This window comes from Natator depressus, chromosome 18, assembly GCF_965152275.1.
Source record: "Natator depressus isolate rNatDep1 chromosome 18, rNatDep2.hap1, whole genome shotgun sequence".
In the NCBI taxonomy this organism is placed as follows: Eukaryota; Metazoa; Chordata; order Testudines; family Cheloniidae; genus Natator; species Natator depressus.
Genome location: NC_134251.1, coordinates 11,061,356 through 11,075,380, shown reverse-complemented (window position 1 = coordinate 11,075,380; position 14,025 = coordinate 11,061,356). Strand labels below are relative to the sequence as shown.

The 14,025-nt window shown below is 45.4% G+C and overlaps 2 protein-coding genes across 2 annotated transcripts in view; both read left to right on the top strand.

Moving 5' to 3' along the window:
• Positions 1-6,663, top strand: part of TNFRSF8 (TNF receptor superfamily member 8) — a 37,146-nt gene extending 30,483 nt beyond the window's left edge. Inside the window, exon 11 of the mRNA XM_074975137.1 lies at positions 3,167-6,663. Within this exon, the coding sequence (XP_074831238.1) occupies positions 3,167-3,414 (248 nt within the window). The 3' untranslated portion in view covers positions 3,415-6,663. The remainder of the gene's footprint in view (positions 1-3,166) is intronic.
• A 2,829-nt stretch (positions 6,664-9,492) lies between these two features.
• Positions 9,493-14,025, top strand: part of TNFRSF1B (TNF receptor superfamily member 1B) — a 39,926-nt gene continuing 35,393 nt past the window's right edge. Inside the window, exon 1 of the mRNA XM_074934053.1 lies at positions 9,493-9,629. Coding sequence (XP_074790154.1) covers positions 9,567-9,629 — 63 coding nt within the window. The 5' untranslated portion in view covers positions 9,493-9,566. The remainder of the gene's footprint in view (positions 9,630-14,025) is intronic.

Here is a 14,025-nt window from a genome sequence, read left to right as displayed (position 1 = left end):
CAACCAAGCAGCACAGACTCCTAACCCGGAGTGACTGCTGCCAAAGAAAACTGCTTAAAGGGAAATCAAGAGCTGCTGATATGGAGCAAAGGAGAAAATGAGCAAAGGCCATTTCCTGTGCAGCTGGGAGCATGCCCAGGGTGGGATTAAGCAGTACAGTGGGTGAAGCTTTAATGACTGAATATATTTTTTAAAAATATATTCAATCACAACTCTTCTCTAGCCTGGCAAACTGTTTTTAAACGACGGTAATATTTTTCCCAGTGACATGTTTCACAGGCAGTTTCTGCAATGAGGCTGGAGGGGAAGATGCATTTGAGGGCCTCCTCTCCTCTACAGAAAATCTTGAGTGATGGTCCAGATCCTCTGCTGGAGTAAATTGGCAGAAACTCCATTGGACCTAGGCAAATTTACACCAGCTGAGATCTGGCCCTATGTGTATATCTGAAGGAAGGACAAATCTCCATTGGAACTTGTTCTCAGTTACAGGGAGACAGATGAGTGAGCAGATTTGAGTTTGATGTTACGAAATGATTTGGTTTGAGAGCTTCCCTTTATTTAAGCACATGTGTAACGAGGAAGGGTCTTCCTTAGTGACCGGTGTCATTTCAAAGCCTGGTTGTCAGATGAACTGCGGAGTGACGAGATGTGGCGTGCTGCAGATTCTGTATTGCGGTGGCTCTCAACATTTCCTGACTACTGTACCCCTTTCAGGAGGCTGATTTGTCTTGCGTACCCCCAAGTTTCACCACACTTAAAAACTACTTGCTTACAAAATCGGACCTAAAAATACACTTCACAGCACATTACTGAAAATTTGCTTACTTTCTCATTTTTACCATTTAATTATAGAATAAATCCATTGGAATATAAATATTATATATTTCAGTGTATAATATATAGAGCAATATAAACAAGCCATTGTCTGCATGAAATTTTAGTTTGTACTGACTTCGCTAGCGCTTTTTATGTACTCTGTTGTAAAACTAGGCGAATATCTAGATGAGTTGATGTAACCCCTGGAAGACCTCGGCGTACCCCTGGTTGAGAACCACTGCTGTATTGTATGCAGTCCACGCTCTCTTCATGCCTGGTGCAAATGCTGAGAAACGCTTTTCAGTGAAGTTGACTAGAGGGCACGGTGTGGTCACGGCAGTAGAGTTTTTGGAACAGAGCTCCTGTACTGTGCTCCACCAGGAAAGGTTATCGTTAAAGTGCAGGCTTGTTGTGTACCAGTTTTCAAACTGATTGTATGTTTGGACGTCACGGCATCCTGGCTTAGTTCTTCAAACAGTCTGAATTAACATTCCCCAGAGATCTTGGCTGCCTGGCCTATTTTACTTTTTCCAGTAGCATCTGCCAGGTCATGGTGTACGGTATTCCATGGAAGTCAGCTCCCAATCTGGGCTACCCTGTCCTCGTTAGTGCTGATCTTTCGGAACTAAGTGCCTTTCATAGGTCCTGCAAATGCACCAGAACCCTCCCACCCTGTGAGTGATGGACTTGTAACTTCTGCAGAAAAGGACCTGGAGATTACAGTGGATTAGAAGCTGGACGTGAGTCAGCAGTGTGCCCTTGTTGCCAAGAAGGCAAACAGCACATTGGGCTGAATTAGTAGGAGAATTGCCAGCAGATCGAGGGAAGTGATTATTCCCCTCTATTTGGCATTGGTGAGGCCACATCTGGAGTATTGCTGTATTGGGCCCCCACTACAGCAAGGATGTGGACAAACTGGAGAGAGTCCAGCGAAGGGCAGTGAAAATGACCAGGGGGCTGGGGCACATGACTTGCAAGGCGAGGCTGAGGGAAATGGGCTTGTTTAGTCTGCGGAAGAGAAGAGTGAGGGGGGATTTGATAGCAGCCTTCAACTACCTGAAGGGGGGGTTCCAAGGAGGATGGAGTTCGGCTGTTCTCAGTGGTGGCAGATGACAGAACAAGGAGCAATGGTCTCAAGTTGCAGTGGGGGAGGTCTAGGTTGGATATTAGGAAACACTTTTTCACTAGGAGGGTGGTGAAGCACTGGAATGCGTTATCTAGGGAGGTGGTGGAATCTCCATCATTAGAGGTTCTTAAGGTCAGGCTTGACAAAGCCCTGGCTGGGATGATTTAGTTGGTGTTGGTAGTGCTTTGAGCAGTGGGTTGGGCTAGATGACCTCCTGAGCTCTCTTCCAACCCTAAACTTCTATGATTCTATGATAACAATGTAAAGTCTGTCATCCCCAGGTACCGGCCCCTACCCACAGTACCATTGAACTTCAGTGACCTCTGGAGTGGAGTGTGCCGTTCAAGTCCTAATGAAGGCCTTGAATGACCTTTCCCATCAGGGCCAGGTTTAACGTGTTGGACGCTACGTTCATGTCCTACAAATCTGTCCTAAAATACCCTTTCCAGTGTAGCTGATCCTGCATTGCCTGACCCCTGATACCAAGTCTCCTGTGCAGGACCTAAAAACAGAGTTCAGTTATCCCTCTTGTCACAGCTATCTGAGTTTCTTCTCAAATGAAAACTTTGCTTAAAGGCAGTCTTTTCATGCCGCTATTGTAGATTGAAGCAAAAAACACCTAGAGCATATTCCTTGGGGTCGTAGAAGACTCTGGCATCCTGGTAGCTGGTGTTATTAATTTCTCTGGTCCTTGCAGAAGGGCCAGAGCCTTGATCATTGTTAAGCAGCAAACACATCTTTCTGTTAGAGAAGAACTTAGTTTATGCATAGTTTATGCTGCTGGGTGAAGGGAAGGTGGTTCAGTAATCACAGATGAGATTTGCAGGAGAAGTGAACAAATATTGACCCCAAACTTTTTATATGATCCAAAAAATTTGGAAATTTTATAGTATGAAATATCCAGATCTCTCTTGCACATGACTTTTCCATGCCCTCTCTTTCATTCACTGTGTTCAGTACTTAGATTCCAAATGAAAGTGCCTCATGAATATCCAAGACTGACTATTCAGAACTAGTGGGACGCATATCAAAGGCCGGCATGGCTGTAACCATTTATTATAGAGGGGAATTATGCTCGAGATGGGCCAGATCTGCACACCTCTGAACTTTGGGAAACCTCAGCTTGACATCCAAGCGTTGCAACAGAGGAAACAGTCTCTGGCTAGCACCAGAAATGATCATTAGTAATGCGCAGGATTGATTCCTATCTGCTTCCTTTCGCAGACAAAATATACATAATGAAAGCCGACACTGTGATTGTGGGGTCCATTTCAGAAGTGCCCGTCAGCAAGAACTGCGCCGTTAGAGGATATGAAAATGATGCCGAGCCCCAAGAAAACACGGAGGAAAAAGAACTTGTAATGCATTATCCGCAGCAGGAGACAGAATCATTTCCAGGAGGTGATGTAATGATTCCAGTAGAGGAGGAGGGCAAGGAATTTCATCACCCTACCACTGCCACTGAGAAGTGATGTCTTGCAGAGCAGATCTTGAAGACTAAAGCTACAGAGATGCCCAGGTGTGAGTGATATCCAGTGCACTGGGGAGCCATGAATGCCTTATTGTCTCAGATGCTGGAAGAATGGTTGGGGGTCATGGGAGAACTTTGATACAAGGTGTCATAGAATTGATTTCATCCAGGAAACGAGAATCGTCAATAGTAACACGAAGAATTTGCAATTATGGATCACATCAAATATTTTTCTCCACTCCTCCTCCCCACATCCAGTTACAGATGGGACTGAATCAAAACCCCGGGTTTGAACACTCCAAAACTCTGAGGACTTTTGGATCCTGATCCAAACCCCACAGCTGCCCCATCTTCATAACTGAATGGAATAAAATCTATTTCCAAGCACCTCCATTGTGAAAATTCAAGTCAGGATCCAAAGACTGAATATTGGGGCCTATATCTATATTATAGTAGTTGTGCCGTTCCTATCATTGTTACCAACTCTTGGGATTTTATTGCTATACTCACATTTTTTTTCTGAAAGTACCAGCTCCTGGAGTGATGTGATCACATGGGAATCTCAGCGTTGTTTTTTTTTATTTTTAAATAAAAGTTTCTAGCCCTGATGATTGAGGAGAAAAGCTTGGAAACATGACCTAAGTGTGCCCTCAAGGCACAGAAACTAGACTGTAAATAAAAACAAATCCAACATTTATTCATGATTTTTTTTTTTTAAAGCCAATCTCATGAATAGTTTGAAGCTGGACTCAAGGAGGATTTCCATGATCTACTTTTTTAAAATGATTTTGATAATGAAAACAGACAATGAAAAGTTCAAAAAGGTAAATGACTTATAGCTTGTATATATTTCCCAATACTGCATGCTTCACGGGACCTCCAATGCAGTTATGCTGTTTTATAACCCATCAAAGCTGCAAGATCGTAAAATACAAAACCAGGCACTACTAGATAGACATAACATGCTAGAAATAAAATAGGAGAAGACATACATAAATAGGGAGAAGAAGGACGAGGAGTCCAAGAGGAAGGGAAAAAGAGAATGGAGGTCTAGCATTCTTTGAGCCCTCTCTACCTCTGTTTTATCCAAGTGTATCAAAAAAAGGAGTCCATGTTTCTTTCAATTCAGACTCCAAGGTTTTGATGTTTGGGATTGGCAGTGCTGCTACATCATGGCCTTCTCCAGAAAAAGCCAAAGGCTTTTGAATATTTAGATGTTGTACAGAAAGTGAACTTTGCCTCCGAGTCTGAATTAAGCAGGCCTGGTGAATATGGATATGGTCTTATAAGGAAAACAAAGGAAAAACACTGATTTCACAAAACAAAGAGATTTTTTTTTATTATTATTTTTTTTTAATATAAAGACCACATTGCTCATTTTCTAAAACCATGTCAGTTTCTGCTGCTTTTGGAAGAAGTGCAGGAGGTGATCTCGGAAGCACTTACTTACATATTGTTTAAAAAAAAAAACACCTCTCGATTTGTCATCAAATTACGCAAGATGCTAACCTCTCACGCTGCTAAATCTATAACTGTAAATGTAATGCATCCTTGCTGACTGCGCTTTTGCATGATTATGGAAAATGAGCTACATGACAGTGCTTCTTGATAGGTTTTTTTTTTTTTTAAGAGGAACCACAGAATTACTACTGGCTCAGTAGTTTTTATATTGGACAGAATACAGTGACGGATAATTATGCTTCTCTAGTGTATTCATAAGAACAGTCATACTGCATGAGACAAATGGTCCAGCTAGCCCAGTATCCTGTCTCTGACAGTGGCCAGTGCTGGATGCTTCAGAGGGAATGAGCAGAACAGGGTAACTTCAAATGATCCATCCCCTGTCAGCCAGTCCCAGCTTCTGGAAGTTAGAGGTTTAGGGATACCCGGAGGTTGGGGTTGCATCCCTGATCATCTTGACTAACAGCCATTTATGGACCTATCTCCCATGAACTTACCCAAGTCTTTTTTGAACCCAGTTATACTTTTGGCCTTCACAACATCCCCCTGCAATGCATTCCCTCGGCTGACTGTGCATTGTGTGGAGAAGTACTTCCTTATGCAGGGCTTAATTTGTGCCAGGGCTGAGCCCCAACCCCTCTCGGCTCGGCAGTTCAGAGCCGTATCACCTCTGGGCTTGCCGTGTCAGTTATGAAAGTAAAAAATTTGCTTGAGGCCCTGGCACCTCGTTCGTTACACAAGCCCTGCCCTGATGTTAGTTTTCAACTAGCCTTTTATCTGAGACTCTCAGTGCACTTTACAAACCTTGGTGAAGCCTCGTGCTACCTGTATGATGGAGGGAAGAACTATGTTATGGGTGGGACCAGAGGCACAGAGAGTGTGACATTCCAAGGATGCAGTAAGGCAGAGCAAGCCGGAGAATCCCAGCATCCGGACTCGCTGTCTCTAATTCGTTTGCAAAACGACGCTGGGTCCAACGTGGGCACTCCCTTCACTCATTCCTTCTTGAATTCTCCTTTCCTCTCCATAAAGCTTCTGAGCTGCTCAACACGCAGTTTCTACTGCTGCTGCATGTGTCTTTGGCTCCTCTGCAGAGTTAAAGAAACCTCTTGTGTGTGCCTTCTCTGTTGTACTTGTTTGTTACATGCAGAAGACCTGCTGCTCCTAAAATCAAAAGGCAACAGTCTGGGTCTCTATTATTGTCTGTGCTCTTCAGTGGAAGTTGCACGTGGTGAAGACGGAAGCAAATTGAAATAACGTTTCTCGCTAAAACTTCTTGATATTGTGCAGCAGAAGGTCAGCTCACCAAATACTGTCGTTAACTAAGAAGGAAGTGAAACCACACAGGACAAATTTGCCCAGACTTTCTTCATGTTAACCACGGGTGCCTCGTTGTTTCCCAGGGCTCAGCATGGGTTGTGGAGAAATGACTCTTCTTTCAGCTATGAACACCAACGCGGTTTTGTGAATAACAATGCTCATGTGATTGTGATTGTAAGGGTTTTCCACAATAATGGAATTAGTTATAGAGGTGTGTGCCCTGTGCATATATGAATCTTGTTAAAACAACAGTTTTTTCGAGGGGGATCAAATGCATTTTCTTGCGAGATCTAATGTTGTTGGTTAAAATTATAATTTTGCTAACTTTTATGATGAAAAAAATTAAATGTGGTTTAGCCTGTGGGGGCACTTTTTTTCTTTTTGATATTCTTGAAACTTTGTATAAAGTGCCCTGTAATTATGCAAGTGTTAAAGAATCAGATCGGTCCCAGGAAAATGAAAAGGTGGTTTTTCTTTTTCTTATTTCAAAGACCAAACAATTTTAACATTTAAGAAAGCAGTTTAGCCCCTGCAGGTTCCCTCTTCACCAGGGAATGCAATTCAGAGTCCAAAGGGTCCGATTCTCATTCCCATTAAGGCTTATTTACAGCATTTGGCAATGTGGAAAGAAGCCTTCATCTGGGTGTCAATAAACTTCAGTGTAAATTAAATTCAGGCTCAGAACTGAAAGTTCCTATTTCTAATTAGAACAGAAGAGCAGAAATATCCACAGAGATCATACATGTGCTAAAATCTATTGCTTGCCGCAGAGCTGATGTATAAAATATAGCTAGTGTTGGGAGTGGAGGGAGTAAAGGTGCTCGTGACTCTTTGGGCACACCCATTCCTTCTTCCCCCTTCCCTTTGGCAGGCGTTTATATAAACTTCCATTTTCTCCTTCCCCTAGAGCAGGTCCTCCATTCTAGCTCCGTGGCAGGTGCTCTGTGTGAACCTTCGTTTCCCCCTTGTCCACCATGCCAGCAATCCCCTTTCCCCCCATACAGGGAGACCCCGATATGCCTCCTTATCAGTGGCTGTGCACAGTTCCCTGAGCTAGGAGTGCTGGATTGAAGAGCTGTGGCCTGGAGCCCAGATACTCAAATGAGTTCTGAATTTGGAACCAAATTTAGCCTTCATGGAGTATGAGATTACATTGCATCATAGGTTAAGATGATCAGTCCTCACCTTGACTCCACTGGAATGTGTGGAGGAGAGGGCTGGATAGTAGCTGATTTATTAGCCTGCAAGCAACCCCTGAAGCAATTTCACAGATGTTTGTACAGTGACTGTGTGGTTTGCTTGGAGTGTGATTTCCATCCCCCCTAACATCACGTGTTTAGAAAGCGTATTTGGTGGAGGATGCAGCTGTAGAAGGGACTGGAAAAAGCTGAAGCGTTAACAAAGGCAAAATAGCAGCTCAGAGAAATAAATAATGAAGGGGAAACAGAAAAGGGACCACCTAGATCGAAACGTTCCTGCTGAGACTACACTACCCATCCCCACTCCACCCTGCTGTGTAGTTCCTGTCTTCCCCCCTCCCTCTAATTGGTGTTGCCCCAATCTATCCAGATACTTTTATGGCTCACATCATTGCGGCATCTGAACCCCCACCTTCTCTCCCTTCCCAAGAGATGACTTGAAGCCAGTGGGACTATTTCCACAAGTAAGGGGAGTAGTGTTTGGCCCATAAAACATGACAGTTTTTGCTACAGAGTAAATACAGACAAGGAAACTTTTATTATAGTCATAGTCTGTGTCTACAATGGGAAAATGTATCTTGATGTCAAACATGACAGCAGCCAATGTAGAGCAGGACAAGCCTGTGTAAAAACTTCTTAGCTGGTCATGATTTTCCCCTTTCCCACACAGGGATCATGTTACTCAGTCATGGTTAACTCTGGAGAGGACCAGGGCATTAACCAGAATCTGCTAACATGTTTTTAAACAAGCCTTGTCCCTGTCTACACTAGGTGCTAAGTCATGTTTACTATCATATTTTAAAGCCAGTTAGCTGGTCATAGTTAACCTTGGAAAGGTACCCTAGGGTTAATCACAAGTAGCAGACCTGTTCTTAAACACAATTTTCTTTGTCTGCACTAAAGACATGAGTCACGTCCCAGTGTACACAAGGCCTCAGGGAATAGATTCCAATTGGACAGGTGCAGCTGATTGTACTGCAGGCCATGGGTGCAGTGCAGGAAGGGGAAAAACGTGTCATTTGCCCTGGAGGAATATGTCTAATCCATCACACTTGGATCAGCCCCGCCGGGCAGTAGTGACGCTAGATATGAGCAAACGAAGGGCTTGTCTACACTTACAGCACAGCAGATGCACCACTGTAGTGCTTAGTGAAGATCCTACCTACTCCCAAGGGGGGAGCTTCTCCCATTAGCATAAATCAGGGGTTCTCAAACTGGGGGTTGGGACCCCTCAGGGGGTCGCAAGGTTAATACATGGGGGGGTCACAAACTGTCAGCCTCCACCTCAAACCCCGCTTTGCCTCCTGCATTTATAATTGAGTTAAATATATGTAAAAGTGTTTTTAATTTATAAGAGGGGGTCGCACTCAGAGGCTTGTTATGTGAAAGGGGTCACCAGTACAAAAGTTTGAGAATCACTGGCGTAGTTAATCCACCTCCCTGAGAGGTGGTAGCTATATCAATGGAAGAAGGCTTCTTGTCGACCAGGAGTTTGGTCCACTCGGGCTAACTGTGTCGCTGAGCAAACCGGAGTTATAGCCACATAGGTTTGTAGTGTCGAGCAGGGCGTGTAAGGCATTTCTCAGGGCCCCAAGCGGGGGAAAGGGCCTCAGTTTAGTATTGCCCTCCAAATCCCCTTCATCTCATTTAATGAGGACTTTTTACCCCCTGCATTAGTGGAGCTTGGGGTGGGATATTTTTGGTTTGTGGAAACAAGGCAAGGCAAGCAGTCGCCCTTAGCGGCCACAAAAATATTCTTGCCTCGGGCCCCCAGCGGGCTAGCACTGGCCCAAGCCTTGGGGGAGCCCCATTTGCCCTGTCCCAAGCCCAAGGCACGTGCGACCCATCCTGCGCCGTGCACAGTTGGGACTGACCTTTGGGGGTGGGGACTGGATCCGCCTCCTGCAAGCTGCCCTATTCCCTGGGATCCCTCCCCTCGGATCTTTGTTTCCCACCGTGCAGGGCCACACTGCAGGCGAGGCAAGGGGGGGGCCAGAAGCCGCCCCCACGCCTGAGCCGGCGGCCCGGGACAGAGGGCGGGCAGCGTCCGGCTTCCGCTCAGCCCTGCGAGGGGGGGACGTCCCAGAGCCGGCGCCGCCCCGCTCCACCCCTCGGCCGGCTCCGGGTTTCAGTCTCGGCGCCGCGGGGTCTGCTGGGCGAGCGGCGCGGCAGGATGGGGCCCGGCTGGCTGGTGGGCGCGCTGCTGCTGCACGTGGGGGGCTCGCTGCCCGGCAAGGTGGGTGAGCGCGGCCCGGGCCCCCGGCGCTGGACCCGGGCCCGGCCGGGCTCCAGCCCTGGACCCGGGCCCGGCCGGGCTCCAGCCCTTTCCCGGAACGGCTCCCATTGACTCAGGACGGGGCGGCTGCTGGGAACCCACGGGCGCGGGGAGCGGGCTGGGCGCCCATTCTCTGATCTAACCCAGCCCTGTGTGTGGGGCCCCGCTCCCCCGATGGCTTCTGCCTTAGCCCCCTGCCGCCTCCCCTCCTTAGGGCTTGATTCAGTTCCCTGCGTCCCCTCCCCTGCCTTCACCCCGCGAGCCCGGTTTCCAGAGGTGGGGAGACCGTACTAGGAAGCCCAGATTCCACAGCTGGGTGCCGTAATCCGTGGCACAAAAGTGCCCCCCGCCCCTCTTCAGTGCACCGAGATTTGGGTGCACCCTGCTAATTCTGATTCTGTTGATTATGTGCATTGCGGTGTGGCCCAAAGGTTGCGTGCTGAGCAGCGCCTGTGTCTGCTCCCGAGAGACGATTACATCTGGGGCTGGTGCGTCTGCTCTGAATGAGAGAGAAAACGAATTGCTCATTGTTTTCCTGTTATGACTACTTGTCATTCTCCAGCGGCCTCTGCTTGTGCCCTCTGAGTTCTGCAGACCCTCAGATCCCAGCCAAGTTTTAACCCTTTACGGCGTTACAAATTTCACTACTTTAAAAAAAAAACATTCGCAAAAAGAACAGGAGGACTTGTGGCACCGTAGAGACTAACAAATTTATTTGAGCATAAGCTTTCGTGAGCTACAGCTCACGTCATCGGATGCATTCAGACATTGTTACACTCCATGGGTTCCCTCTTTGTGGAATCCGCTTTAGCACTACAGTATATCCACTTCCTTAGCCTGTTCGCTTGTTTTGTACAGACTAATTGCACCCTGGCAAGTGCAGAATAAAAATCTGTGTGCATTAAACAGGAACCTTTGGTTGTACTTGATAAGACTTTAAAATCTGCCCTTATATACACAGAAAAGTCCTTTGATTTAGATCTACAGCATGATTTGGAGCTACAGCTGGGACCCTTCCACTATGTTTCTGTCTGACAGAGCACATACTTTGTCAAGTGAGAAACCTTGGAAAGGCCATTTTTGACTTTGAATGTTGTGTTTACACACTGTATTGATTTATTCCTGGAGTGGATTTTTGCAAGGATAAATACAATAAAGGTGGTGACTACTCAACTACTGTGCAAGGGAGACCATATAAATACTTTAGATAAGTGATACTCAGACCTCAGTGGTTCAGGAGTGAAATTAACAATCAACATTACACAAAAGAGCTGGAGTAGTGTGACTTTGTTGTTTCATTTACTGTAGTACTATTCATATTTAAACCGTATGACAGGGGAAATACTTAAGAGTTTATATATATATACACACATACACATACACAATTCCCATAGCAAATAAGTTGTTAATTTAACTTAATTAGTTAATAACATATTAAAAGCATCCTGACTGGTTAATGATGTAATTAAATTACCCAGTGTTTTAGTATCAGGTGCTGCAAAGAGCCACTTGTGGCTCATGAATCTCATTTTGAGCATCACTGCTTTAGAAAGAGAGTTTCAGTGAAGCTTTGTATGGACCTCGTCTTGTGTTCCTTGCACACCCCGATCTCCCATAGCCTGGGATGTGCAGAGAATCCAAGATTTGGCTCTTTGATGCTTGTTTATAGCAAATGTAGAAGTCTGGAGACCAGAATGACGTTAGTGAACAGGACTAGGAATCTGGAGAAAAGAACACCAGAAAAATTGAGATATTCAAAGAGCTGAAAATAGCTTCCAAGTAAATGTATGTAGTAGGGGAGGGACCTGGATAACAGATGAGATAGTGAAGGTGAGATAGTCAGGGGTGAGCCACATGAAAGGTGAGATAGTCAGGGGTGAGCCACAGGACCTTGACGCTGATCTGCATGCACAGTACAGTAATGAGGGATCTGAGGTGTCATTTGCCTTTCTGATATTTAGGGCGAAGTGATTTTGAAATAGTTTGTGACCACATGTTTAAAATATCTATACAGTGTAACAAACACTTTATATAGGCTAAGGCATCTTGGGTGATGTTATCTGAGTAGGTACAGAATTGGAAATTCATAATTTACCTCCATCATACTGATATGTACATTTGTCTTATTTATTTCAAGATCTAAAATATTTCCCATGTAGGGGAAGCTTTGATAGCATGTGCAATTTATTTACGTATTTATTTATATATATTTAGGGTTTACAGGATGAAAAGCTAAAGTGACCAGACAATCTGTGTGTGTGTGTGTGTGTGTGTGTGTGTGTGTATATATATATATATACACATATATAATGTGTGTGTGTGTGTGTGTGTGTGTATAGATAAAAACACACATGGAGTTACACAATGGTATTTTAGAGGGACTGGATACCTTGGTGGATTGGTAACAGTTTAGCAAGCTTTTCAGCTATAGTCTTCCAGTTTGAATCTAGCCCAGGTAAGTAAGTAGTGGCTGAAAGCTGTTAGCATTTGTTTGCCTGCTTTGTGTCTTAGTCTTGTGGTGCGTCTCATCACCCAAACCCTCACAATTAGCCCTGCTTGTGCCTCCTGCTGGCAGCTTCAGCGAGGCCAAAGATTGACCGGGTTGTGGACAGTGAACTCCTTTCTCACTCCTACATGTGGTCCCATACTGGTGGCAGAGAACTGGGGAAGCTTTCACCATCACTGCCCATGCTGTACCCATTCTGTTGACAAATAGGGGTATTTGGTCTTTTGGGCTGTGAATCTTTCACCTTTCACCAGCAAAAAAATAAAGTAAAATAAATAAATCATGTGCAGATTGAAGAACAAAATGGTCGCTTCAAAAATGTTGCCGCCACCATAGTGATGTGGAAAAAAGAGGTCTCCTGCCTATTATTGCAAAATGTGATCAGTTTAAAGAACCGGCGCATAGTGGGTCTAATGAAAGCTCAGCATTTTATTTGCTGGCAGGAGTGTTCAGTCAGGGGAAACTAGCAAAGCAAATCGCTCTTGAATGACACACTTTTTCTTGGTTTGTTTTTCTCATTCATTCTGAGTGACTTGAAAGATTCTTGTCAAAGTCGGCACTTACCCACAGGAACTGAGCCTAAATCTTGCCATTTAGAACATTTCAGTCACCCAGAATATTTCGGTGTTTTTAATAGAAGTGGTTTCAGCAGCCCACAAGGGCTCATGCTTTTCATTTGCAAACTGAGTGCCTCTGGTCTCTCCCCGGTGACCCATCCTGCAAGTAATAACTGGTTTCCAAGGAGTTTCAATCTAGAACTTGGCAGGATGAGTGATGACCACGATACAAGGCCTGGGCAGCTGAGGGATGGGAATGTGGGAGAGGTTGTTAAAAACCCAAAGCAAGAGGCTCAGGATAACAGTGCTGATTTCCCCATCTTGTCTCACCATTAGGTCTAGGGGCTATGTGCCAGTTGTAGCTGGTTGTTGCACACATTTTCATTTGTGCTGCGATGATGATGGAGTACTGTGGCTAAGAGACTGTAAACAGAGCTGTGCAAAGCCATTAGTGACACAGGGAAAACAGGAGGGTCATACTAGAGGGCAATACAAGAGACAATGGGTTCAAACTGCAGCATAGCAAATTTAGATTAAATCTCAGGAAAAACCTCCTAGGAGAATGGCACAGACTGCCTGGGGAGGTTGTGGAAGTTCCTTCGCTGGAGGTTTTCAAAAGGAGCCTGGAACCATCTGCCTTGGGTGCTTTAGACCCAACAAATCCTACATCTTGGCAGGGGGTTAGACTGACCCTTGTGGTCTCTCGTCTAACCCTGTGATTTTGTGTTCAACATACTGGCAAAAAATGCCACTCTATAATGCTTGCCGTTTGTTTGGTCCATAAGTCATTTTTTTTCCAGTGGCAAGTATGGGAATGTTGAGAATACCAGGCCTGCTGTTAGTTGGGTTCTTTGTACAGCATCATTTTCGGAATTCCTTGCATCTAGAGATGGGCCCAAGTTGCCAAGTTTGGAACCGTCTCTGAATTTTCCCCAGGGCCATGGACACAGGGCTTGGGTATGTCTAGATTACAATTAAAACCCTGTGGCTGGCCCATGCCAGCTGACTCAGGCTTCTGAGGCTTGGGCTAATCGTCATCATGTTCCTATTACGCCTCTGACGTTTAGGGCAGTGACGAAGCTTCCTCTGCTCCTGTCTGTTTCTGGTAGATCTTTCAGTGGTTCCCCAGCTGTGCCCCAAGTTTTTCAGCTCGGCTTCCACAGCTCTTCGCATGTTGTTTTCTGGCGGCCTCATTTTCATTTGCCTTCAGGTGTCCATCATCTTGCTACTCTGGTGATGGAATTAGTTTCCATCCGAAGGACATGACTGATCCATCTCCAATGCCTCCTGGCAG